Raw genomic sequence first — 25926 nt, forward strand, 5'->3', positions numbered from 1 at the left:
TTAGGAACCATACAACCTGTTCTAAAGCCAGTTAAAACCAGACTGAAGCTTTGTTTTGCTGGTTTGGTTTCTTTTAAGCTGGAAAAAGTATATTTCTACATATCACAAGCATGACCTTCCAGGCCTCAGGAGTTGTCTGACAGTGACTCAGTCATAAAACATTCTCCAGAAGAGCTTCAGTATCATTACATTGCTATCTCTGTGTACCAGTTTCTGGTCAAGACAAGCTAGCCCATATTTTCCTATCCAACATACAAGTGGCACTAGACTTCCCCTCAGGAGCTGTGCTGTCAGGCAGGCAGGTGTGTGCTCTCAGCTGAAGTCCATGGAGAATCTCCTGGAACAAAACCTCATCACTTAGTTTGTTACTTTTTCCACAGCCATTTCTCAACATTGTTTGAATCCTAACAACGTCCCTTTGGTAACAGGTCCACCAATGTCAAAAAAGAGACTCTAATGGCCTACAACTTCTTGCTTCCAAAAGTTACCAAACAAATGAAAAAAAAAAGCAAACCATAGACTGTAGCCCAGTGTAAGTCCGTATGTATTAAAATCATACCAAAAAGCTGACGCTAAATGATTGTTTATAAGTAAGTGCAAGAAAAGCAACTTCCAAGCCAACAGGCGTCGGCCTAGGCCGCAGGCTCGGGGGGCCGAGCTCCCGCGAACCCCGCCGTGCACCGCACTGACCGCGGCCGGGCCGGGCCGGGTGAAACAGGGCGGGACCCCGCTACGGAACTCCGGGCCCGGCACTCCCGCCGCAGGGGGCGGCCCCACGCCGGCGCGGGGGCACCGAGCAGCGATCAGTTCCGGTGGGGCCAGGGGCGGGTCCCGGGGAGGATCCCGGGGCGGTCCCACCGCTTCCCGGCCGCGCTTCCGTGCGCCGCGCCCCGTCATGCACGGCGGGCGGATGCGCCGCCATTTTTGCGCTCCCTCTGCCGTGCAGTGACAATAACAACCCGGCCGGGCCGTCCCCCCTCAGGGAGCGCGGGCGCAAGCGGAGAGGGGGGAGCGGGGCCCGAGCGGAGCGGCCGCGGGGCAGAGCGGGAGGCGTGTGGGGCGAGGGGCTGGAGCCGAGGCGAGAGAGAGCCGCGCTCAGCCCTCCCCGCTGCTGCTCGGCGGAGACGAGGCGGCCGGAGCAGGAGGGGAGCGCAAGGAGAAGCCGGGGGAGCGGGCGGCCCTGGGGAATTCTGCTGCTGGAGAGGAGGATTGAAAGGAACTGCTGGGCGGCGAGAGGCAGGAACGGAAACGCTCCGCTGGGAAAGGAGTAAAAGCAGAAAGACAGAGACAAACTACGAGAAGAACCAAAGTAATAAAGAAAAGGGCAAGAGGAGATAAGTGATTCCTTCGATAAAGAAGAACGCGAAGGAGAAGGAGTACGGAAGGACTCCACTGATGAGAAGGAGGAGTTGAAAGACCACCCCCCGCGAGAGAGAGCAGAGACTGACTCTAAAACTCTCCCCCTCTCTTTGTCACACCACAAGGATTTGATGCCCCTCAGCCTGTTCACTTCTGTGTGTTCATGTTTCCCACAGGTTTCTCTTCCCCCAACCCCCCAGCTGCAGCCCAGGAGGTCAGACCTGCCACTGATGGTAACACTAGCAGCAGCTCCTCCTGCAAGAAGAGAAAGTTAAATAATAGCAGCAATAGTAATTCCGAAAAAGAAGAATTTGATTCCATTTCCTCCTGCACCTCTTCTCCTTCCAAAAACACCTCCTCATCATCTTCCTCTGTGATCACCACTTCCTCGTGCTCCTCCTCAGGGGTTGCTTCCTCCAACCATCACCTCCAGAAGAAGCTGCGCTTTGAGGACTCCGTGGATTTTATTGGACTCGATGTGAAGATGGCTGAAGAGTCTTCTTCCTCCTCCTCTCCTGCTGCCTCTTCTCAGCAGCAGCACCAGCAACAGCTTAAAAATAAAAGCCTTTTAATTTCGTCAGTGGCTGTGGGGCACCATGCAAATGGCCTGACCAAAGCTGCCTCCTCTACTGTTTCCAGTTTCGCCAACAGTAAACCTGGCTCTGCTAAGAAATTAGTGATCAAGAACTTTAAAGGTAACAGGCCTTAATTTGTCACAACCTATGGGGAGCTGATATTCGAGTTTGTGTTTTGTTTTCAGCCTGAAAACCGGTTCCTTTCAAATAGCTCCAGGTTTTGCGGGAATTGCTTTTCTGTGGTGAACATTTCTATACTTATGTAAAGGGGAATAATGATTTCTGATGTGTGCTTGCCTGGTCATGTACACATCCTGAGCTACACTTTGCTGCTTGGAATTACTTTTCAGATTCCCTTTACTCTGTCTCTTGACAAGGCCTTAATTTGTATGTTAGGTGTAAGTTTTTACTACCTAAGTGTAAATCGCCTTTGTTTAAACTTCTAACATTTGATACCTCTTTTCTGGTAATCCTGATTCAGGGCTTAGTCTATATTTTAGCCCGGTTTTGGATAAGTCTTTGCATAGAATGTGGGTTGTTTTTTTTTAATTGGCCTTGAGTCTGCATGTCTTGCCTCTATCTGTGTTTTCTGTTTATAGGATAATCTGCCTGTGCTTAGTTTTAAATGTTGAAACTAAGGTGATTATCGGGCTATTATGGTGGATTTCCTTTCTGGTTTCCCCACTTGCCTTTAAAGTAGGTAGTTCAGATTTTTTGCAGTGTTTTTTCCTTGTCATGTCTTCACTGTAATTTTTAATTGTAGTATATTTTCTCTGTCTTAGCTTACTCTTACTTTACAAGTTTATGTTATTTTATAAATTCTCTCCAGACAAGTGTTTGAGATTTTTGAGTAGTGTTACTGGAGAGCAAGGTGAAGTAGAGAAATTAAACTTTTCTGTTGTGATGCTGCTTCTTTTTCTAATAAACAAAAATACAAATAAGTAGGCAGAAAGCTTAGCTAAAATGCTGCCATTTTTTCCCTACAAAGATGAGGCTATCATGGGCTTTTTTTATTTCCTGCCTCTTGCTGTCTTCCAAAATAGTCCACTACCTTGCTTTCTTGGGTTGTTTCTTTCACCTGGTGTGTTTGGGTTTGTGGAGGGAGTAAAAGATATTACCGAAATTAAAATTTCTAAATACACAATTGACACAAATGTTATGTGGACATATTGCATTGGGTAAGGATTAGGATTATTTGACCCACTGTAATGTGTTGCAGGAATTCATGATCACACTGTAACGCTTTGCATTAAGGATCCAGTTCTCAAAAATGTTCTCCACCCATCACAGCATCATAATTTAATTTGACTGATCATTTTAAAATACAAACCTATGATGTATTATAGGCTGCTCTTCAGTTGCTTGTGCACTGTTATCTTTAAGGGAAGTTAACATCTCACGTTTAAAATACCTGTTAAATGTCATGGATTACATGGTGCTGTGATCATCACTGCTTAGGAATTGGTATTTGAGCCACTTGCTTAAAACGGATGTCTTGGCATTCTGACAGCCTTGCTTTTTATTTACTCTCAGATACTAAACTGAATAATAATCTTAAGATTTTTGTCTTTATCTTAGTGTGATAGCAGTAACGTCCTTTACAACTTAAATAGCTTCCTGAAATCCATAACCTTGGTGTTGACTGCTGAGCAGCATACTCAGGAGTTGCTTGCGAAAATAGGCAAGTCCATAGTCAATTGTCTCTAGATCCAGATGATGCAGCCAGGTTTGGGTTATTGTCAATATTGTAGGGAAGTGCTTGGAAGAACAAAATAATTACTTCTCTCTGTTAGTTATTTCTTAGGAAATCATAACACTTTAAAATTTGGTTTTTACTTTTAGGTGCGTAGAAGTCAATTTTAATAGAGTATAATCTCTGGACCAGTTTCACCTGTTGGTAGCATGAATGTGCAGGTGTCACCTTCCTCCTCAGATTTTCTTGCTCTATCTTCTCCATTTGGGAATGTGCTTATTAGAACAAAAACAGTCATTTTAGATAGTTACGAGAATATAAAATTTCAAAATAGTTCTTATATTCTGAAGGTGTGACTTGGGGAATATTTTAGTATGTTGTAAATGCTTTAGTCTTGCTGAAGGTGCTGCAAAGCAGGGGCATCTCTAGAAAAGAGACAGAAAAAATAATGGAGAGTGTCAGATCTGGAGCTGTTCAAACATTAAAAGAGGCTTAACTCTAAAAAACATCCACTGGCCAAACCCAAAAGAGACATAAATGGATTCCTTTAAAATTGACAGGTTTTCCTTGGGACCATAAGGCCTGTACAATAATTACAGTGTTTCCATGAGCATTTTTTGAGGAGTTCTTTCCAACTGTTAATACACAGTAGAATCAATGAGCAGTAAATTAAAAACTAAGATACGCACCACCGTGTATATTTTAATGCATCATTTTCACCTTTTATGTTCCTTTCTTTTGTCTCTTCTGGCCTGGTGATGAGAGTGTAATGAAGATCATTCTTGATGGTTTTAGCCCTTTTTGAGCTGCTCAAGCACAGGATTGTGGTATTTGTAAACCACAGGCACTGTTTGGGCTACAAGTGCTGTGGGGTGTATGTGAAGAGCAATGCTGAATTTCTTCAGTATGTTACTCTTTCAAATGTGAATAAAATACTGCTTTTACACAAATGCTTTCTTTTCATGCAAGTATAAAGTAAAAGTTGGGGCATCAGCCCGTACCTCTTTCCCCTCAAAGCTATGTCCTTTTCATTTCTGTAAAAAGTTCTGCCTTATCTAAATACATACTTAAACTTCATATAATTTCTTTTAAAGATAAACCCAAATTGCCTGAAAACTACACAGATGAAACCTGGCAAAAACTGAAAGAAGCTGTAGAAGCTATCCAGAACAGTACTTCAATTAAGTACAATTTAGAAGAGCTCTATCAGGTAAGTGCATTAAGTAAAAGCAATGGGTTAGGGCTTTTTTGTTTTATTCTCAGATTTCTTTGCTTAAAAGATTTCATATGGTTGCAAGAATGTGGCATTATGCTTGATAGCTGCTTTTTTCATTGAAAAACTTGTCACCTAATAGTTTATTCATTTTTAAATCATGAGTAAAAATTTCACAAGACCTAGCATTGAACTCATGTTCAGTTTTTTTTTTTAACTTGACACAAAAAAACCCAAGGTATGGTTTCCCTTGCAGCAGTTGCCAAGAATTAACTAAGGCAAAGAGCTATATTTGCTTTTGGGTTTAGGAAGTTGTGGTGTTTATCTGCTGAAGGAGAAATGTATAAAATATTGGTGTTTAAGAATAACATAATTTATATTAAAATCTAAATTATTTTCTGAAGAAAGTATCTTCATGATCAAGTATCACAAATCACCTAAAAACTGAAACTTTCTATTGACTTCTAGTAGGTAAATAGAACACCATTTTTCCTTCATTGTGTTATTTTGGTTTGATTGTAATTTTGTGGGCATTGCAGTATTCTTTCTGTTCTAACTAGAATCAAACTTTATTGCCAGTAACAGCTCTGATTGTGTTTTCTTAAATACTTTAGGAAGTGATCAGATTGAACTGCATTTCCTAATGCTTTTTTATAAGCCCCACTTCTGCTTTTTCAGCTGAATGTGTTGGGGAGATTTCCCCCTGCTTACCTTTTCCCTGCTAACGTCACTTGCAGTTTTAGCAGCGTAGCAACGGTGCTGCTTTAGCTGAGTATTAAGAAACACTGGAACTTCTTACTCTACTTTTAAAGCCTTTGTTACCTGGTTAGTTGTTTAATTTGTTCTTCTGTGTATGTATATAGCTTTCTCACCATCTCTTTTTAGTGTCTCTTCTTCCCCTGCCCTACAGTTTTCAGCAAAGGCTGCATTTGTATATGGGGAAAAAAATCCTGTTTGTGCAAGGCTTGGGGACAAATTCAAGGATGAATTAATTGCTGTTCCTAAGTCCACAGGATTCTTAAGATCACTATAGTATTTTGTAATGTTCTATTAATTAACTAAAAATACTGCTTTTTTAACAGTTTATCAGAATAGTAGATAGTATTGTTATTTTTGCAAAACTTGGTGGAAGTGATAGCAAATTACAACCAATTGTACTTAGTAGTATTTTAAATTACTCTAGACTGAATAACTTTGCAAATAACTATTAGTTAAGTGCTTGAAGGCTATCCAAAATTGTTAAAAAATACAGAGTTCTATTGAAGTATTTGCTTCTGTTCAACAGTGTTGCTTAAATTTCTGCTCAGTCTTACCACAAGCTTAATTTAATGTTGCTTGTGATCAGAAAACAAAAAATAAGCTTTATTTTAAATCTCAGTGATTCAACATTGTTATTACTTAGATACCTCTCAGTGAAATAGAGTGCAATGAAACATGATTTTTTTAAATATAAATCTAAAAATAAATATCTTGATTTAAAAATAGTAATAGGAATCACTAGTGTTTTTAGATGCTAACTAAACTAATGTCATTTCTGAACAGCTGCTTGGTAAAAGGATCTGATCCCAAATATGCCTTGGCAGACACCATTATCCAACATAGAGGGGAATTACAAAAGTCTGCAAAAGTTCTGCTGCACACCTCAAAAGAAGATAATTATTTTTTTTAATGGAGTTAAACTTCTTGTGTTTGGTTTAACTCTTGTCTGTGCTGGAAAAGTCCCACTGGGCAAACATTTTGAAGCTTTATTTCTTTGCAGGACCCAAGCTTCATACTTGCTTTGTTCCTCCTCAGCAAACAAAATGAATCCCATGCTTAAGTAGCTGCAGTGCTACAGAATTGATTGCTTCTTTCATAGAATAATTTTTCTTATATTAGTACCTGAAAGAAGAGACCTAGATCTTTGGTACCTGATACATAGCTATTTTTTTAAAATCAATTAGAATTAAGTACTTCAAGAAAGTTCTGCTTTTCTCTCATCAGTGTTGTGTTCAGTTCTTTTTCCTTACCACACAAACCCAGGTGTGGATGCTGGAGTTAAAAGAAAAAAAAAACCAAAACAAGCAACAAACAGAAAACCATATCCAACTGCATATATGTTACTCAAAGGAAATAGGGCTTTTCTTCATATTTTCTGACCGTCATTAGGGCGCAGATTCCCTGATCAGAAACCTTTTTTCCACTAATTCAGAACAAGATAATTTTGTGAACTGGAGGCCTAAAGTTTTTACATATATCAATGTCGATATGTTTTAGATATGATCAGCATTGTCTAGCAATAGTAATTTTCCAAAGCATAATATTGCAGTAGGTGGTTAATCTCTTTAAAATTAAATAATTTCTATGCATGTCCTCAACAAAGATGCAGAAGTTTTGTACTTCATATTCAAACACTCAATTCTAGCAGACATGTTTAATACTTTGGAATTGTTGATAGACAAATGTAAAAGCTCAGCTTTATATACACCATAAAAATAGTGTATATTAATACCTGTTTATTTCACTAAAAGTTTTTTGTATGCATTTGTCCATCTACAGTGCAGTAGTTAATTCTTTTAGATTTAGAGCAGCATGGTTAAAGAGTAGTTGTTTGATAGGCAGCAGTTGTAACAGTGTTGGGATGAGGTGACCAGAAGTCCAGGAAAGAGGCTGCTGTTGTCCTGAGTTGGTGGGTTGAAGCCAAAGTAATGGTGGTTCTGCAGGTTACAGGAAAGTTCCATCCAAAATATTCACCTTCTCAGCTCTCAGTTGGCTTCTCCAAAGTGGAAGAAATTAAGAAACCTAGGAAGATTGCACTTGCTGAAGTTCTAATCAGGCTCTTCAAGCTCAGTGTTTTCCATCCCTTTGTTCTGAATCAAGTATCAGGTTATATCCTGGTTTGCTGCATGAACCTGGTTGTACAATAGAACAGAGTTGAGCAGTGCCCATAACCTGCTCTGAGCAGTGAACTACAGAACACATTTTCCTATTCCTTTATTCCATTTATTTGGTGTTTCTTAAGTGTTGAGGCTGAGAGTTAAACCTGTTGCTATTGCCAGATATTAAGATGTGTATACTTGGGTGATAATTTTGTCTTTCCTTTGTCTTCATTCAGACCTGTTTTGGTTAAGTGGCACATTCACTTTCTTGCTATACCTGTTTACTTCTGACACGAAGCTCATGCAGGTTTGGGGGGTTTTGCGGTTATTGTTGTGTGGGATGATTTTGTTATGGGTTTTGGTTTTCATGGAGGTTTGGGTTGTGTTTGGTTGGGGTTTTTTAAGTGCTCTGTGTGCTAGAGCCAGTATTAGATGTAGTGCACTTGCACTCAGAATGATTCCTGTTGATACCCTGGGATGAACCAAATAATTCTTGTTTAACTATTTGGATTTGAGTACTGTACTTTTAGTGGCGACTGCTCACTGTCTGCTTCCATTTGGACTGTTGGGAAATATTCTGGGGGAATTTCAGTGTAATGGCATAGATCTGCTCTAGGCACTTCTGTGTTATGCAGTCCTTCCATGGTTGCCTGCAGGTGCCATGAAACAAACTTTGCCTTCCAGTCCTTTTTTTTTTTTTCTCAAGGAGTTGGTCCTACTAGCAACTTTTCTGATAAGTAAATAATAGTACAAAGCATTGCATTAATTGAAAATCAAATATGCTTCTCCTCTAGCTTCTACAGGTGTTTTACAGAATAATCACTTACTATGTCATTCACCAGCCTGCAAAGAGTTAAAGTTGTTTAGTTGCTTTCAAATTCTGGACAATGAATATGAATTTTAGAAGTCTTGAGATACACTAATGGACTTAAGAACGATTGTTTCCTTGATCAGTCTCCAAGACATGGCCCCACCTAATCTTCTTTTCACTTCTTACTGTGAGCACAGTGACAATTCTTCTAATACTTGATGAGATCTAGAAATCTGGGATTGTCACTGTAAATGTAGTCATGCTACTAATATTCAGGATTATAATTAAACTTATTCAGGCACAGAGTTGGTGGCTAGATAGATAAGATAGATAGCACATGTATATATATATGTACTTTTGGGGATGAGGGAAGCTTAATCAAGGAAAGGACTGAAAAAGGATATTAATCTGGCAGTGCTTTTCCACAAATATCAGTGTGACTTGCAGAGCACAGCAGTTAATAAAATTAATACCTTAAGTGACTGCTTTGAGGTATGAAACCCAGCAAGCTACTGGAAGATATTAAAGTACCATCCTTGTTTTTAGAGATTCCAGTCCTGCAGTTCCATGTGAGACATGGACACTCCAGCTAAGTTGATATTCTGTGAGCTGTTCAGGGCACAGCCTGCCTTTATCTCCCTTTACCATTGCAGTGCCATGTCTGTCCCTGGTGTCTCGCATGTAGCAGTTACCTGTGTTAAAAGCCATGAGAAGCAGAATCCTTGTCTGGGAGGGGACGTCTTCCTTTCTTGTAAAACCACATGTACCAATATAGCAAGATTTTTTTGTTTCTCTTTACTTCAGGCTGTTGAAAATCTCTGCTCCTACAAGATCTCTGCAAATTTGTACAAACAATTGAGGCAGATCTGTGAAGACCACATTAAAGCACAAATTCACCAATTCAGAGAATATCCTTTTCTTAGCTGTTGACAAGCCAAAATTGTTTTACCTGCAAGTATATAGTGATGGATTTCTTTGACTAGTTCATTACATTAGTCTATGGTAATCTGAATTTTTAGGTTTTGTGTAATTGGTTTTGCTTTTATTTCTTTGTGGGACCTAGGAGAACACTATTTTATGTCTGTAACCTTTGAAAAGTTTATGAGAAAGTTTCACTGGTATTTGTGAAACACTTCGACATCTTACAGGAGCTTGTGTTAGATATGCAGCAAGGCTTAAAAAGCCTTTATTGGCTGTATCACGTCAGGCTTTTTTATATTGAACTTGCCAGACTTAGATAACGTGAAAAGTCTTCCACCAAGTAGCTGTTGGGTTTTTTTGGAAATGTAATGGTGGTCTGGCAGGATGTCAGATTCTGAGGATCAAAATATTTTATTATCAGAAGTTTGGAGTTGCACCAGGTTGACATCCTGTTAAGTGGATATTAATTAGTACCAGAACCATGCAGTAAGCTGAATAAAAGATAAATTTGAAAGACAGAATTTATTTATTGCGGTTAACTCTTAACATGAGCTGAAATTACAGTGTAGTGGTGAGCTCTTACATGTATTGGGTATTGTTGGTTTTTGAGGAATGGGGATATGTATGTTTGTTCCATTCCCCAGGGGTGGGGGATTAAACAAAATATTCAAAACTATTTAGATAATTTTTTTAAATTTGTTCAGATAATTTTGATTTCTCATTATTAACAAAAAGACCCTCATTAAAAAATAAAAATAAATGTGTTGCAAAATATTAACTGGTTCTTTCTGATAGTAGGTCAGTTTGTTGTGTTGTTAAGTGTCTTTAAAAAATAATAAAGTTGGTTAATTTCATTGCTTACACCATCTATTAATCATACTTTTCTTAATGATTTCTTCACGGATTCATTGGATAGTGTCCTTTTTCTAAAGAAAATAGACAAATGTTGGCAAGATCACTGCAGACAAATGGTAAGTTTATCTTGTTAAGGAAAATCAGTTGCTTTGTCAACCTTTTTTGCTTAACTTTGTTCCTTTTCAAACTTCTGAAATGTCTTAAATTTATGTAAGGTTGCTTTGTGATATACAGCTGTACCTAGTTTGTTAGAAATCAAGCCTTGAAGATGCTTGCCTATAGTGTGTTTCTTGGCATATGGGTCTGATATTGGACACACATGCACCCATAACTCCTCATGGTCAATTTTATGGAAACCTTTCTCCTTTATACCTATTTTTAAAGGAGCTGTTCTGTTATACAGAAATATGCAAAGTGTGACATTGATCACCTTGCAGGGATTGACAGAAGATGTTGAATAAATCAGCAGTGTCCAAGAAAACACTGCCTGAAACTGATTGGTGGGATTTCTTGCTGTTGTTGGGCATAAATGGTGTTGATCTTTAGTTTTAAGAGTAAAATTATTGTGGCTGTTTTATCCCTTCTTGTGACAGATTATGATTAGAAGTATCTTTCTGTTTTTGGATCGAACTTACGTACTTCAGAATTCAATGCTGCCATCTATTTGGTAAGGGCACAAAGAATTACATTTTTTGGGGGTACAGAAATAAAATTATTTGGGGGTGTATTTCAACTATCGCTTATATCTTGCTGATTTTCAGATGGATTTTTTTAATATAAACCTCATAGTGACCTGAAAATTACATGGTGAATGCACGAGTGCTTGTTGCAAAGGAAGACTTTAATTTATTTGCCATAAATTATAGGATTGTTCTAGAATAGCTGTGACCTCAAATTTCACTGTAGATATCAGCCTCCAGTTTGCACAGTTAAAGGAAGGGGTCTGATCAATGACTGAAGCGCAAGGGTTTGGGGTGCCCACTAACTGCCTTAGCAGGCACAGTATTTCAAGTTTTGCAAGTCCTTTGAAGGAAAGACTTACTTAAAATAAAAGCAAGATACACTTTTTTGGACTTTAACTTCTGCTCCTTGTATTATTAATAATTAGTATATGCCCTACTGTTCTTTGGTACCTGAATTACTTTAAAAGAGATTGATGAAGGGCCTGACTTTTCCTAATACTGACCATATCCATAGTTTCAAATTCATGGGAGGTTTTAACTGGCATGGTCATTGCAGAGATCCTTGTCTGTCACATCACTGAGTTCTTCTAAGCCATGCCTAAGAATTAGAGGTTAGTAAATGATGGACAAAAAAGGAATATTGTCCAACACCATAACCATGGAATTGGAACCCAGGATGATATTTTTCTTTTCTCATGAAGGCTGGTGTTCTAACCTTCTGTCAAACTGAAAAATAAAGATGTTGCAAAACTTACTTGGTTATTTAGGAAAAAAATGTCTGCATTGGTGTTTAAAATATGGTTTCATGCTGATGCAGTGTCATGGTTTATTTCAGTGTTCATGTATTTGTTCATCTTGAGTGATTTGGAGGCAGAGGAATGAGGAATTGGAAGAATGTTGATATTGGCCTCTTTATTAGATCTAGATCATGTTTTAGTAAGAGATATCTGGGATTTATTCTTTAACAATTTATTGAGCAGTCTTTGCTTTCTTTTTAGGGATATGGGGCTAGAATTGTTCAGAACTCATATAATCAGTGATCAGAAGGTTCAGAACAAAACTATTGATGGCATTCTTCTGCTGATCGAGAGAGAAAGAAATGGTGAGGCTATTGACAGGAGTTTACTGCGAAGCCTTCTAAGCATGCTTTCTGACTTGCAGGTGAGCCAACTTGTTTCACCTTTAAGCCACTAAATAGTTCACATTCTTACTTAGTGCTCAGTAAGCTTTACCATGGATTTCTGTCATGTTGTTTCCCCAGATTTATCAGGACTCTTTCGAACATAGATTCTTGGAAGAGACTAATCGCCTGTATGCAGCAGAGGGACAGAGGCTAATGCAGGAACGAGAGGTATTTTTGATGTTTAACAATGTTTTTTGTGCCTAATATCAAAGCACATGTCAGGGAGTGGAAATGTTCTGCTGCCTTAGACAGTGTACAAGGCAGTAATATGGCCTTTGTTTTAGAGTATTCTGAAAAAGGAAATGCACGTGCAGTTGCCTTCAGTCACAGTGCTAATGATTTCTGCTTAAAACTGGAACTGCTACTTCTGTCAGACCAGTACTGTCTCTCTTCCCTTCTTGTTGTTTGTTTTTTTAACATACAAAACTACTCTGGCATTTTCAGGTTCCAGAATATCTTCACCATGTCAACAAGCGCTTGGAAGAAGAAGCAGACAGAATAATCACTTACTTGGATCAGAGCACACAGTAAGTGCAGTCTCTCTTTGCCTGGTGGTATGAGCTGTTTGGCCCCTCTTCTGTTGAGGGCCATTTAAGTAGATGCAGTTTATTTCTGTTATTAACTGACCATCAAATGCTTTTCACTTCCCACAGTTTCATGTTTACAATGAAGCACTGTCTTGGCTCACACAGCTAATAGCCTGGTCTTCTAAGTCACTGTTACTTTGGCATAAATGTTGTTAAGTATTTGCTTGAAGAAAAGTAGGCTGCCACTCCAAGCCCAGATGTCTCTTTCCTGCTGAAATGTAATTAATCAACTGTTGTCCTACCTGAAAAAGATAAGACTCAGCATAGAAAATTCTAAAGCTAAAGCTTCTGAATATTTGCAAAAAGTATTTTCATATGGAGTCTGGGAAATTATTGAATAATGTCATTCTTCAATCTTTTCTACTTAGAAGCAGGATTTCCTCCAACACAGACAGGTGGAGGTGTTCTAACATGAAGCTATGGCTGTTGTATCTGAGAGAAAATGTAGGTCACTGATATCAAGACCTTTCTGAGGGAGAGGTGTTTTATTGCTTCTGTTACATGTTTTGATTTCCTTCCTCTTTCAGCTGTTAAAAGCATTTAGCTTGTTTAGTGGCTTCCTTCTTCCGGGCCAGTATTAGTAGCCAATTCTCTGTTTTGTTTTAATACCTCTTGACTTGAGGTTTGTTATTTCTCTTTGGTTTGTCTCCCAAGACATGCATGTCCTCCCACAAGACAGGATTAGGCATATTTGATGAATTCTCCCCAGCTTCTTCACTGATGAAATCATTGTCCAGCTGCCTACAAGTCATGTACAACAGGGTATATTGTGTGAATTTAAATCATCAGTCAGCAAACAGGAGAAAAAAAAAAAATTGTTTACTGGGGAGAAAAAGGATGAATATGTGTATAATCATTTTAGATCTTTGGCCACAGATAATTAGAGCACTCCCAATGATAATGTAATTGCATAATCTCAAAAGAAGGATTTAAAACTGGCAGTAATGGGAAAAGGAAAAGTAATTCTAAACATTTCTTCTGTAGGAAGCCACTAATTGCTACTGTAGAAAAGCAGCTTCTAGGTGAACATTTAACAGCCATTCTTCAGAAAGGTAATCTTTCTTCTTTATAGAAATGTTTCTAATTACTGCTTCGGGGCTTTCAGTTCCTGTGCTGACAGAAAGCGATGGATTTGGGTGCTGGGGGAGGACAAGCTACATCATTCTTTAACTCCCTTTGCTACTCAGTTCCCAAAATAGCACTGACCATTCTCCTCATTGGAGATAAGGGGACACTTTGCTGTCTTCTGATACACAGCAAAGCAAAAGGAAAATTAGAACAGGAGGCTCAAGTTCAGTGTGTTAAGTGGCACTTTGAAGACTTGGATGTAAAAAAAGGAGTACGCTTTGAATTATGGCTGTAACAGAAAAGGGAGATACTGAGTACTTGCTGCTGACAAAAAGCAGCTTGTTTTAAAAATGAAGTATAATTTGAGCTATGGAATACAATGCCTCAGTTCTACAATAGTCTCTGTGGAGTCAAGTGACCCTCTGTTTATCTCTGAGATAATCTGGAAATAGAAAAGCGTGCAGCAAGATCTGAATAATAAAACAGTCAGGTCCTTAGTAGCCAGATTCTGAATGAAACAGGTATGTGAGCATCTTCCTGCTCATCTGTAACAAACTTCATTGTGTGGATTATAGGTCTTTACCCATCTGCATTCTTAGAATCTTGCTCTAGAGCATCAGGCCTTCTCCAGAAAGTTAAAAAGTGAATGGTGAAAATGTTTCTTGAAGCTGCTTGCCTTCAAGCATTTGTAAAATTTATTTTATAGCTGGAGTTGAGCTATCATGCCAAGGAACTTTTCCTATGGATCAGTATAGTGTAAACTTTTCAAATCTTTAGGGAGTAGTAAAGTAGAAGTAAGTAAAGATGTTGCGATAAGGTTGTTATGTAAAGTACACGTAGCCTAAGTGCAATAAAATCATGTGCAATAGTAAGGTTTTTAAGGTTTCAGCCAGATACTTTGTGTTTCACTGTTAAATTAGGTGCTTTAAAATAAAATAAAAGCCAAAAAAACACCACCACTAATGGCTTGATAAAAAAAATACTAGTTTTGAAGAGGCCTCACTGTAGTAATAGGCTGTGCTTTGTTTGGATTACTCTGGTTTTAATTGCTATTGAAATTCTCACATTTGCAGGTCTAAATCACCTTCTTGATGAGAACCGAATTCAAGACCTGTCTCTTCTGTATCAGTTATTCAGTCGTGTGAGAGGTGGAGTACAGGTTCTCTTGCAGCACTGGATTGAATACATAAAGGTACTGTTCCTAGAACTCTGGAACAGATACCACCGTTCTGTCAGTGGGGTTTTTACACAGATGCTTGAGTCATCTCTGTAAACTATTGCATTTTTCTAAAAATTGAGGATATTCACTTATAAACATGTATTTAATAGACAGCTTTTGAAAAATCTCAGGAAAGGTACAATAACTCTTCTAGCCCTATTGAAGAAAACATTGAACATTCAGTTGAATTATTGAACTCCAAATAAATTTAGAATTTATAATCTTGCTAATAGTTTATCCTACAACTATATTTCTACTAGTAATTTTGGTAATGGCAGAATGTTTGTCTTCTTCCCAATAAAATTTCCTGTAGGAATGAGTGGTAGTTAAAGTTACCAACCAGTAAAAGTTCAAAAAGCACTTGAATATCAGTTAGGATGATTCATTTTATTTCTCAGTGAAAATGTCACAGAAAATATGGTTGTCGTGGAGGAAGGCTTTGGAATGGCATAGGAGTACTTCTAAATAAAACTGAATTTAGTGGGAGCATTACTTGTGTAAAACCCAAGGATATAGAGGATTAAAAGGGGTGTGTTAATTTTGTCATGCAAAACTTTATTTCTTTAGACAGAAGTTCTGAATCCACTCACTTTTTCATCAGTTGGTTTTGAATCAACATGCAAGGCCTAGGGATGATTATATAGCAAATACTTCATAACACAATAATACATAATAAAGTAATATTTTTGTTATTACTGGAACTCATGTGAGTACCAGAAACAACACATTACAAAGGTAACTTTAGATTTTAGAAGTCTTGTCATTTAAATTAATTATTCAGGCTAATTAAGAGATATGTTTTATTTTGCAGGCATTCGGTAGCACCATAGTAATTAATCCTGAAAAGGACAAAACCATGGTCCAAGAACTTCTTGATTTTAAAGACAAAGTTGACCATATTATTGATGTTTGCTTTCTCAAGAATGAGAAGTTTGTAAATGCCATGAAAGAAGCCTTTGAAACATTCATTAACAAAAGACCGAATAAGCCAGCTGAACTCATAGGTATTTTTCTTCAGTTTCTTTCATGTGAGAATTTGGGTGCTGAGATGCTGATGCACTTAAAGATGGGATATGCTGGAATTGTGTGTTAATACATGCACAGTACAACAGCAGACTGAGGATCTGCTGTGCCACCTGATGCAAGGGAATTGTTTGGGAGGGTAGCATCAAACATTACAAGCAAACTGTTCATCACTTCACTAGATAGGCTATAGAAAAGTGCAGAACATCAGATTTTGGGCATTCCAGCAATTGGCTGGTGTCCAGACATGAGAATACTGCTAATAATTAGAATTTTTTCTGAAGCTTACATAACTGTGCCATCAGCATGTGTGCACAGAGCTGTTAGGGGTTTAATATGTGAAAGGGAAGAGAGTTGAGGATGCACTGAACCTCTTGTGTGGGGACAGTGTCTCTGGTTTGCAAAGAACATTATTTACAAATCTGTGCATTACATGCCTGGTACTCTGCACTTTTGAATCATATCCCCACATGATCAATAATACCCACTTTGCAATTGGTTGTGCTGTTAGGCTTGTGCAGTGATACTTTCTGCCCTGCTTTTTTTGCATTAATTCCCTAACTGTAATGGGCTTACCAGCCCATTTGAAATGAAAACAAACAATCTAGTTTAATTGAAACTGGAAATTAAAACAAAATAATGATCTGCTAGAGAAATTCAGCGGTATAAATAACTGATTTCTATCTTTTTTTTCTGGTCTTTTTGCATCTGTTACAGCCATGTCAATCTGCAAGAGCAGTGACTACTTTGAGATCACAACATAAACCAAGATTTTTTTTCATAGGCAAAATGTTTAACATTGTGTACGATAATAAAGTTAAGATGCAGTCACTGCTTATCTGAAAAAACATACTAGGCTATAATGTTTTTATAACTTTATAGCATCTATGAAAATGTATCAAGGTAGCTGTTATGAGGCTGGTAGAAAGTGATTTCAGGATCCTTTATATTTTCAAGATTTCATATTAGATTTAGAGATTTTTGCTTCACTGTGATATTAAACATGTGCTAAACTCTATTCTTCAACATTCTTTTAGCTAAATATGTAGATTCAAAGCTTCGTGCAGGCAACAAAGAAGCTACTGATGAAGAACTTGAAAAAATGCTGGATAAAATTATGATCATATTTAGATTCATATATGGTAGGTATTGGGGGTTTTTTTTGTGGGGATACAGTTGTTTAACCACTAACATAAAGGTACTTTGAAATTCTTTTTGCAGTCTGGTTGCATTTTCAGGTGTTTTCTCTCTGGATGTTGTTGGTGTAGTGCTGTTTAACTACTTTGCCCCTTAAATTGCAAATAAAATCTGTGGAAATCTTCATCTGAAGGCCCTTTTTGCTCTTCTGAGCTTTTAATTGTGTCTCTTGTAGGCAATATTTATTTAAAACCAGCAGTGCTTTGTGATCACTTTCAAATCTCATCTTTTACAGGAAAAGATGTCTTTGAGGCCTTCTATAAAAAAGATCTAGCAAAGAGACTACTAGTTGGGAAGAGTGCATCAGTAGATGCTGAAAAATCTATGCTTTCCAAACTCAAACATGGTAAATATCTATCTGTCTGTCTATTTATCTATCATTTATATCCATCAGCTTTCTTTTAAAAGTAGTTGACAACAGAAGCACTGTTGGTATTTCCCCTTTCCATGAGGGCAAAAGCCTCTGCACAGGTCCTGAATGACTGGTGGGTTTTGAGGAGATTAATTTGCTTTTAGTTTCGTAATTATAATAGGAAAAGCCAAAACCCAGGAGTTTAAAGTGCACAGTATATCTTGGCCTGTGGGATAGACTTGAGGTTCCCTGCTGAGTAAATCAGTGATGTGCTCAGTGATCTTAAAGATGACTTCCAATTGTTACTCACTGCCAGCTAGTTGTTCTCTAGTCTGGTCTTCATTGTTTCATTGGATGGAGCCTTTGGGTGGTAAGGGTAAGATTTTTAGAGCTTGATCTTGTTCTGCTATGAGGAGACAGTTTGTAAAGCAGCTGATAGGGATTGGAATTGTCACCTGTGTGACAAGACCAGAGTGACTGGTGGCCACTGTAGTCAAAGGATGAACAGTCAGGTCCATGTGGAAAAGCAACTGGGTTGCAAAATAGCTACCACATTAAAACATTTCTTGTTTGTAACCTTGTTCTGTACCTTTAATCCAGGTCTTTATGTTAGAAAATCTGCTGGAAAAGGTCATCTTGCTCCAAAGTACATTCTGGCACTTAGAATAACTACTGTGAGGTATTGAAAATAAACAGATTAATTTCTAATATTTACATTTTGTCTTTTATAGAATGTGGAGCTGCTTTCACCAGCAAACTTGAAGGAATGTTTAAAGACATGGAGCTTTCAAAAGACATAATGATACAATTCAAACAGGTACTGAGGGAAAGCCGGCTGTCTGTCCTGTCTATGCTTTTGAAAATTTTACTGAATTTATTAAAGGTTTTTCCTGAGCAACACAGCAAAAAAACTGAGATAAGCTTCTTCAAGCAAACCAACAAAACATCACCTACAGCAATAAGAGAATTGTAAACTTATGAAATGTTTTAACACCAGCTCTGAGACAACTTTAACACCACTGTATTTTGATGCCTGGCTTTGATGTTTTTGCACATTAAATTCTATATTTTGTAATGTTTTGATTACAAACAATTTTTAACATTCATTCCTCCATTCACACTTAATTAGATAGTTCTTCACCTCAGCCTGCTAAAACAGTGCTTTTGCTGTTTTCTTCCTGTATGGAAGTGCCTTTTGAACTTTGGAAAAGTGCTTGTTCTTATCTTAATTTTCTTGTATGTAACTTGAAGTTTATACAATAAATACATTGTGTAGTCACTTGTCTTCTCTGCTCTTGCAATGCCTATTCTAACTTTTCAGTTCTACCTGAAATACATATAGTAAACATAACTCTCTATCAATTTATTTTGTTTCTCTTTGCAGTATATGCAAAACCAGAATGTCCCTGGCAACATTGAACTAACAGTGAATATTCTGACTATGGGTTATTGGCCAACCTACGTGCCTATGGAGGTCCACCTGCCCCCAGAGGTAATGAACATCATGAGTTATACAAGTGTTGGCCTGTTAGAAATAGACCTTGGAATACAGTGACACTTGGTTTCCAACATGCATAGAGAAAGAAATGCAGAGCTATCTTTTAAAAATGAAATCTGTTTTCTTGCGATTCCCTTTATCATTCTAAGCCTTGATTTAAGGCTTAATCGATTGTAGAGGAGGGAAGGATGTTTTTAAAGTAGAAATTGTGTTTTAGTGTTTTGGGATTTTTCTTTCTTTAGATGGTAAAACTGCAGGAGATTTTCAAGACCTTTTATTTAGGAAAACACAGTGGTAGGAAACTTCAGTGGCAGTCGACACTAGGACACTGTGTACTAAAAGCAGAATTTAAAGAGGTGAGTCCATTGTTTCTATTACTTCTGTTTTGTTGATTCCACGTCTGGGTTGTACCTTAGGGATATATGGGGAAGCTTTTTTGTGCTGTGATGGAAAACTTAACACTGTTTTTGCAATTACTTTTAACCTCCTGCTCTTTTCCAGAGTTGGTAGTTTCTGAAACAGATATGTTAATGTCTAAGAACATGCACGCCATTTCTGTGTTGGTGGGGAAGAAAAAAGCCTGTTGGGGAAAATATCCAGTGGCTTTAGCTCCAGATTAAAAATAGCACTCATTTTTATAGTGGGGAGGAAAAAAGGGGCCATGTTTCTTTGATGACCTTACTTCGTCTGATAGCATTAAGAATCTTCACAATAAGCTTTTCACTACTGAAATAAAGAAAAATTCTGGATTGTACAAGAACACAACTGTTTTAGAAGGGTTTTCAGTTATTCCCTTTCAGCATTTCTTTATGGACACAAAATTTTCTCATTAAATAGGAATGCTTACCACTTCCATTTTCAGAAAAAGTTAATGGTAAAACAAATTTTGAGATTTGACAAGATTGAAAAATTAAACTTGATTGTTTCAAAGATTCTATGGTTCCTTATACTGTGTTCCTTAAACTGTTTGTGTTAGATTTTGACTTAAAGGTCTTCCAAATTGTAATTTTAAGCACTTAGTAATTTGAGACTTGTCTGGAGTCATCTGATGCATATCTTGGGTGAGTTTTGTCACTGGATAGAAAAGTCCAGCCTTGTGGCCTCAAGCTTGTGCTGCATTTCATAGTAAGCACAAGAGAGCAGTAACTTGAATTCTTCCATATTCTCAAGTGAATAAAATAACACCCTGTTAGTGAAATAACAAACGTGCAAGAGTGACTTGTTTCTCATGTTCCCCTCATTCCTTTCCCTCCACCTCCCAGAAAAAACAGCCTGGTGATGTCTGTTTATTTCCCTTGTGACAGGGCAAAAAAGAACTTCAGGTCTCCTTGTTCCAGACACTGGTGCTGCTCATGTTTAATGAAGGAGAGGAGTTCAGTTTAGAGGAGATAAAGCAAGCCACTGGGATAGGTTGGTATCGAAAACAACCGAGTACTTCCAAGTGTTCTTACTAAAAAAACCTAAACAACTTGTTTCTGCTTTAGAGGATGGAGAGCTGAGAAGGACACTTCAATCTCTGGCTTGTGGCAAAGCCAGAGTACTGACTAAAAGCCCCAAAGGCAAAGATGTGGAAGATGGTGATAAATTCACATGTAATGATGATTTCAGACATAAGCTCTTCAGGATAAAAATCAACCAAATTCAGATGAAAGAAACGGTATATTTTTTTTAATCCTCTGGGGTTTAGATCCTTGGGTTAAGAACCTTGTTGCCTGCCCTTTTACAAGTTTTTTTCCTCCTGGTTGTCATGTACATACTGATATCTCTGTCAGAGTTACGTGTGTAATTTGGATGACAGCACATACCTAACAGTGGTGATTTAATGTGTGCCTCTGTACTAAGACACCAGTGATGCTGGATGTCCCTAAGTAAGGTTAAGAGATGTTCCAGTTATGAAATGCTCTTTTTGTCATTCCATGGAGCTTTACTGACTGTGCACATGGCAAATTCACTGCGGACTTGCTTCTCTGACCGCCATCCAATGTAAAATCTGTGCAAAGGTTTTACTTCTTTGTACAAGTGTGTTTTTCAATTGACAAAAAGTCTTCATATTTGTAAAGGCTTTATGTCAGATACTTGACAACAGGCATTTCACTGTCTTACACTGAGATTGTCTTGGAGACAGAGTTGTTTTGACTGTGCTGGTATTCTCATTAAATTTTTTCCAAATGGATCCTTCAGGTGGAGGAACAGGCAAGCACTACAGAGAGAGTGTTCCAGGACCGGCAGTACCAGATTGATGCCGCCATTGTGCGGATCATGAAGATGCGCAAGACGCTCAGTCATAACCTGCTCGTGTCAGAGGTCTACAACCAGCTGAAATTCCCAGTCAAGGTGCTGTATTGATTTTTCTACTTTTAAAACTTTATCCATTCTTTTATCTTCCCTGGCCTGCCCTCGGTTGAACGGTGCTTCCGTCTAAAATATGCATCTTTTTAGTTTTAGAAAAGGGCAAATACTTTCAGGAATTTTTAAAGTGCCAGTTGTTATTAAAATATATTTCCGAAGGGTTTCAGCCCTGGCGTGCGTTAGCTGTAAGGGAGAAACTGATTCTCCTTGTATTCTGCTGTTCCACTGTTTGCAGTGTTCTGGCAAGGCATTCTTGGGCAAAGGAGAAAATGCTTCAGATCTTAAAACCAATTTTGCATTACAGCCTTAACTTGGTTGATACTTTTGAAGTACAGTGGTTTTTCTGGATGGATTATACTGATTAATATATATACACATATATAGGAATTGGTGAAAGTCTCAAAGCTGCAGAAACCCACAGCTGCAGTATAAACTGACTTATTGTGTACAAATGGAAATGGGTTTTCAAACAGACAGTGAAGCATTGCTGGAATTCAAATATATGGTGCTTTCTATCAGTGGAAATGTAAAATAAAAGGTCCTTCTATTTCATTCCATTGTCTTATCATGTTGAGTGCCTGCAGGTCTGTAAGTGTTGCATAAACTGCAATTGGGCTTTGTAATATTACAGCAGATTATTTAAATAATTTTCTTCACTTGTTATCCTGAGGCATTTTTATAAAGTGCCTCACCCAACAAAATCGCAGGACACCCAAATTATTGCAAAACTCATTTGCTTCATGAGGAACTGAAACTTTTACTGAAGCTTTTACATCTTTTACTGGCTAAAAGTCAGAAATAGAAACACTTTGGTACATGATGCACAAATTGCACTTCTTTAGAGTTCAGTTCAAACAGCAGCAAATATCTTCCCTTTCTGTAAAAATCTGTTTAGCTGCAGGTGATGAGCTGACTTTGTAACTTTCTCTTCTATCAGTTACACATTGCAGACTTTGGAAGCTCTGATACTTGAATGGATTTATGTTTGTTTTTTTTAAATTGGGATTTTCATCAGCCATCTTGAACAATATAGATATTTGGCTCAAGTTGAAAGAAAGAATCAAGAAGCATTGACTGCAAAGTGATAATGCTGACATGTGCTTTATTTTACAGCCTGCTGACCTTAAGAAGAGAATAGAATCCTTGATTGACAGGGACTACATGGAAAGAGATAAAGAAAACCCAAATCAGTACAACTATATTGCATAAACATATGTTGGCCTTTGTTTTACTGCACACTTGGTGTCCTACACAGTTGCCAGTGGATAAACTAGCCTGTTGATCCCGTTAATTGACTTTTTATACTACCGATGATTGAATGAAAGCAGTGTAATGGAAAAGTATAGTAGAGTGGACTTCTTTCAGTGGTTAACATGCCCATTTAAAGAGTACTATTTACATTTTAAGAAGAATGCTGTTGAACTCTTTGCATGTTATTTAGTAAGATGTGCAGGAAGCTGAAAGAAAGTACCTGGCCTTTCTGATTCCATTTGTCTCTGGGTCTGAAGAGGAGTCCCTTGATATATGACAGATATCTTTCACATCTTTAAATGGAAACAGAAGGTTCATTAATATAAAAAATAGCCTTTAAAATGCTTAAACTGCATGCAAACTTTTAATTTACTGTACAGAATGCATTTCAGTTATACATACCATTGGTTTGGTTGATGCCCACACTTGGATTTTTTTCTCTTGAGCGGGGAAAATGAGGAATAAGCCAAGCTATCCTTATTGCTGATCTAATGGAAAATATTCTTGGTTGCAATTAAGACAAAATGGTGCCAATATAAAACAATGTATAAAGTTTGCAGTGTGGGCATATATACTGTATATACAAACACCATTCTTAAATAACTGCTACAACAAAACAAGTTCAGATTAGATTTATATGGCTTGCCTGTGAGACTTGGTGTTCACCTTTGGGAATTTTAAGCATAAAACAGCCATAATGGAAGAAGTGACAGTTTTTACTAGTCATGGGTAGGAGGCCTTCACCTCTTGGCAGCAATACTCTAGCATAAAGAGAATCTATTAACAGATGAAAAAGCCACACTGTTATTGTGGTAAAGCTGTAGGAACAAAAATTGCAAATGGATTTTAATACTTGTTTTGCTTTGCAACATTCTAAACTTGAACTAACCTCAAGGTTTAGACAGGGCAGCTCTTCTAAGATTGCCCTGCTTTGGATTGCTTTAACTTAAAGCTTTAAGAACTCAGCCCTAGAGCCTAGCAGGCCTCCTAGAACCCAGAAGCCTACCTCTCATATAGTAAGTTAAGTATTGCTACAAGGCATCTAAAATATATTTTCTTAGATGACCAGAGAGCATTCTTTGCATCTTTATAAGACATGGGAGAGTAAGTCACTTGAATGTAGAGCTTTGTTTCAACAAAATACATTTTTTATTGCTTATAGCAGCATGTGCCAGGTATATATGGAAAAAAAAGGTGTCAACAGAAAAGGAACTTCTCCATGTACCAGTTCTTCCTTACCCAGCCAGGCTTTAGACCTATGATCAGCTGTGTTGCAGAGCACAATGAAAAACCTCATCCTCTTTCAGGCACTGATAGTCCTGGGGAATACCCAATATCTCTTGAAAGCAAGATGTTACTTTTGTTTAATGGCAGTGTAACTTAGCTCTCTATGACCTATAACTTCTATCACTGTGATCCCACATTCAGGGGTGCGCATGTGTGAGAGTGTGTGTGTGTGTTTTCTATCTGACACATGCCATCCTTAGTGCTTTTTTTTTATCTACTGTTTAATTCCATATATTCTCCAGCCATGTTTTCTCTCAGGCTCTTTTGTATGCAGTCCTCAGCTGACAGATGAAACAAATGTGGGTGGTTTTTTTCCTACTAAATTATTTGCAGTCACCCTCAACTATCATACAGCTCTTTGTGATCTGCAGAAAATCTACCTTGCCCCTTGACACTGTTGCAGCATAACCACTGGTAGACATCCAGGGCCACCCCTGCCTCTGTGAGACAAATACTGACAGTAGAGTTATGTGGTAAGAACCTTGAAGACTCCTCCTGCAAACCTTCAAGTATTAGTTCAAAGAGAGATCTACTGGGGAGGAAAGAATGCCCCCCACCATAATAAAAAAAAAACTTCTGTGTTTCGTATTCAATGTTCCTTTTCTTTTATGGTTTGTATCTTCAGCCAATAAAAGATTCCTTTTAAAGATATTTGGAGAAGAAGCGTAAGACTTAACTCTTCAGGAGACAGGAGCTGATGTATTGAGCTGGTTCCATTCAGTCTGTTGTAGCATATAAATCTAACACCACTACATGTGTGAACACCTGTTGTGGTAAAACCCTCCCTCATTACACAACTGTCACATTCAGTCAAATAATATGCAAAGGACTGTAGGTTTATTTAGTTTTTATCCTGTCTATTTCAGTAACTTTAATGCAGAAAATATGATACAGAAAATGTCCTCAAATCTCATCAGAATTCACAATCTGAGGCAGACCCTAAGCGTAATCCAGTTAAAGCAACCCAAAGAATGGACTTTGAGAACCCTGGCTAGACCAGGAGAAGGGTGAGCGAGAGGAGGGGAGAAGGCTTCTCCTTCATGGGTTTTCCCCAAGAATTTGTTCATCTCTTCTGCTAAGGTCTCGCTCATTCCTGGTTAATGACAAAGCTGCAGCCAAGATACGTCGTCGTACAACTCCGCAAATTCTTGCTGGGATCATGTGCCTGCTTCTTGAGCCATATATATCTCTGTAAGAAAAAACTGAAATGGGCTTGGACCACAACTCATCTGGCTAGAACACAGCTTGTCTTTTTGGCCGCACATTTTTAATCTTGACTCTTGCATGCAGTTTATAGCACCTTGTTCATAAGAAATTGCAGTTTATTCTTAGAAATATATATTTTAGGTTTTTTAATCTTTATACCCATAAATGGACTATTTTTTTGTCTTGGCTGGTTTCAAAAGTGACCATTTTGTTTAAATGCTGTAATTGCAAATGTGTTGTAAACGTTGTTTTGTTCTATAGTTTACACAAAGGTGCCAAAGTAAATAGTTAATAAAAAAACAAAAACAAATCCTAGCAAATTGTTAAGTTGCTTTAGCTGTTCTTCATATTTTGGTCTCAGCTTTTTTTTTTTTTTGTCAGCCTTTCATTTTTTCCTAGACATATCATTTGCCCTAATGCTTTCTTTTAAAACAAAAAAGTGCATCTAAAAAAATGTTCAAATACCACTTTTTTTAGTGCTCTCATATAGTAGGAAGAACATTTTCTTTGAAATGTTACACTAAAATTGTAAGAGTACAGCAGCATTCAAAAATGTAATATACTTTTTGTATAACAGTCTTGAGAGTGTGTCTGGAGTGGGGGGGAAAAAACTAACCCTGTTACTTTTCAGAAGCCTCTTCCCTCAGCTACCAGAATACGAAATTGTGCTTTTTCACAACATCAAAAACTTATAGTTTATGCAGACTTGCAAACAGGGCATGTATCACCGTTGCATCC

At 37.8% G+C, this 25926-nt stretch overlaps 1 protein-coding gene across 2 annotated transcripts; it reads left to right on the forward strand.

The window, feature by feature from the left end:
* The first annotated feature begins 920 nt into the window (after positions 1-920).
* CUL4B (cullin 4B) lies at positions 921-25504 on the forward strand. Of its 2 annotated transcripts, XM_058847667.1 has the most exons (20): positions 921-2054; positions 4722-4837; positions 9314-9417; positions 10332-10401; positions 10879-10952; positions 11967-12129; positions 12230-12319; positions 12596-12678; positions 13723-13790; positions 14880-14998; positions 15837-16029; positions 17086-17190; positions 17481-17591; positions 18329-18414; positions 18982-19089; positions 19338-19451; positions 20400-20505; positions 20580-20752; positions 21277-21429; positions 22558-25504. In XM_058847667.1, the coding sequence occupies exons 1-20, from the start codon at positions 1523-1525 to the stop codon at positions 22651-22653; spliced, it is 2664 nt and encodes an 887-aa protein (XP_058703650.1). In that variant the 5' UTR covers positions 921-1522; the 3' UTR covers positions 22654-25504. The 2 variants fall into 2 exon arrangements, with proteins under 2 accessions (XP_058703650.1, XP_058703651.1); XM_058847668.1 differs by lacking the exons at positions 921-2054; positions 9314-9417 and having other exon boundaries at positions 4720-4837; positions 10347-10401.
* Positions 25505-25926: the final 422 nt, after the last annotated feature.

The sequence above is a fragment of the Poecile atricapillus genome, chromosome 12, assembly GCF_030490865.1.
Source record: "Poecile atricapillus isolate bPoeAtr1 chromosome 12, bPoeAtr1.hap1, whole genome shotgun sequence".
Classification (NCBI taxonomy): Eukaryota; Metazoa; Chordata; class Aves; order Passeriformes; family Paridae; genus Poecile; species Poecile atricapillus.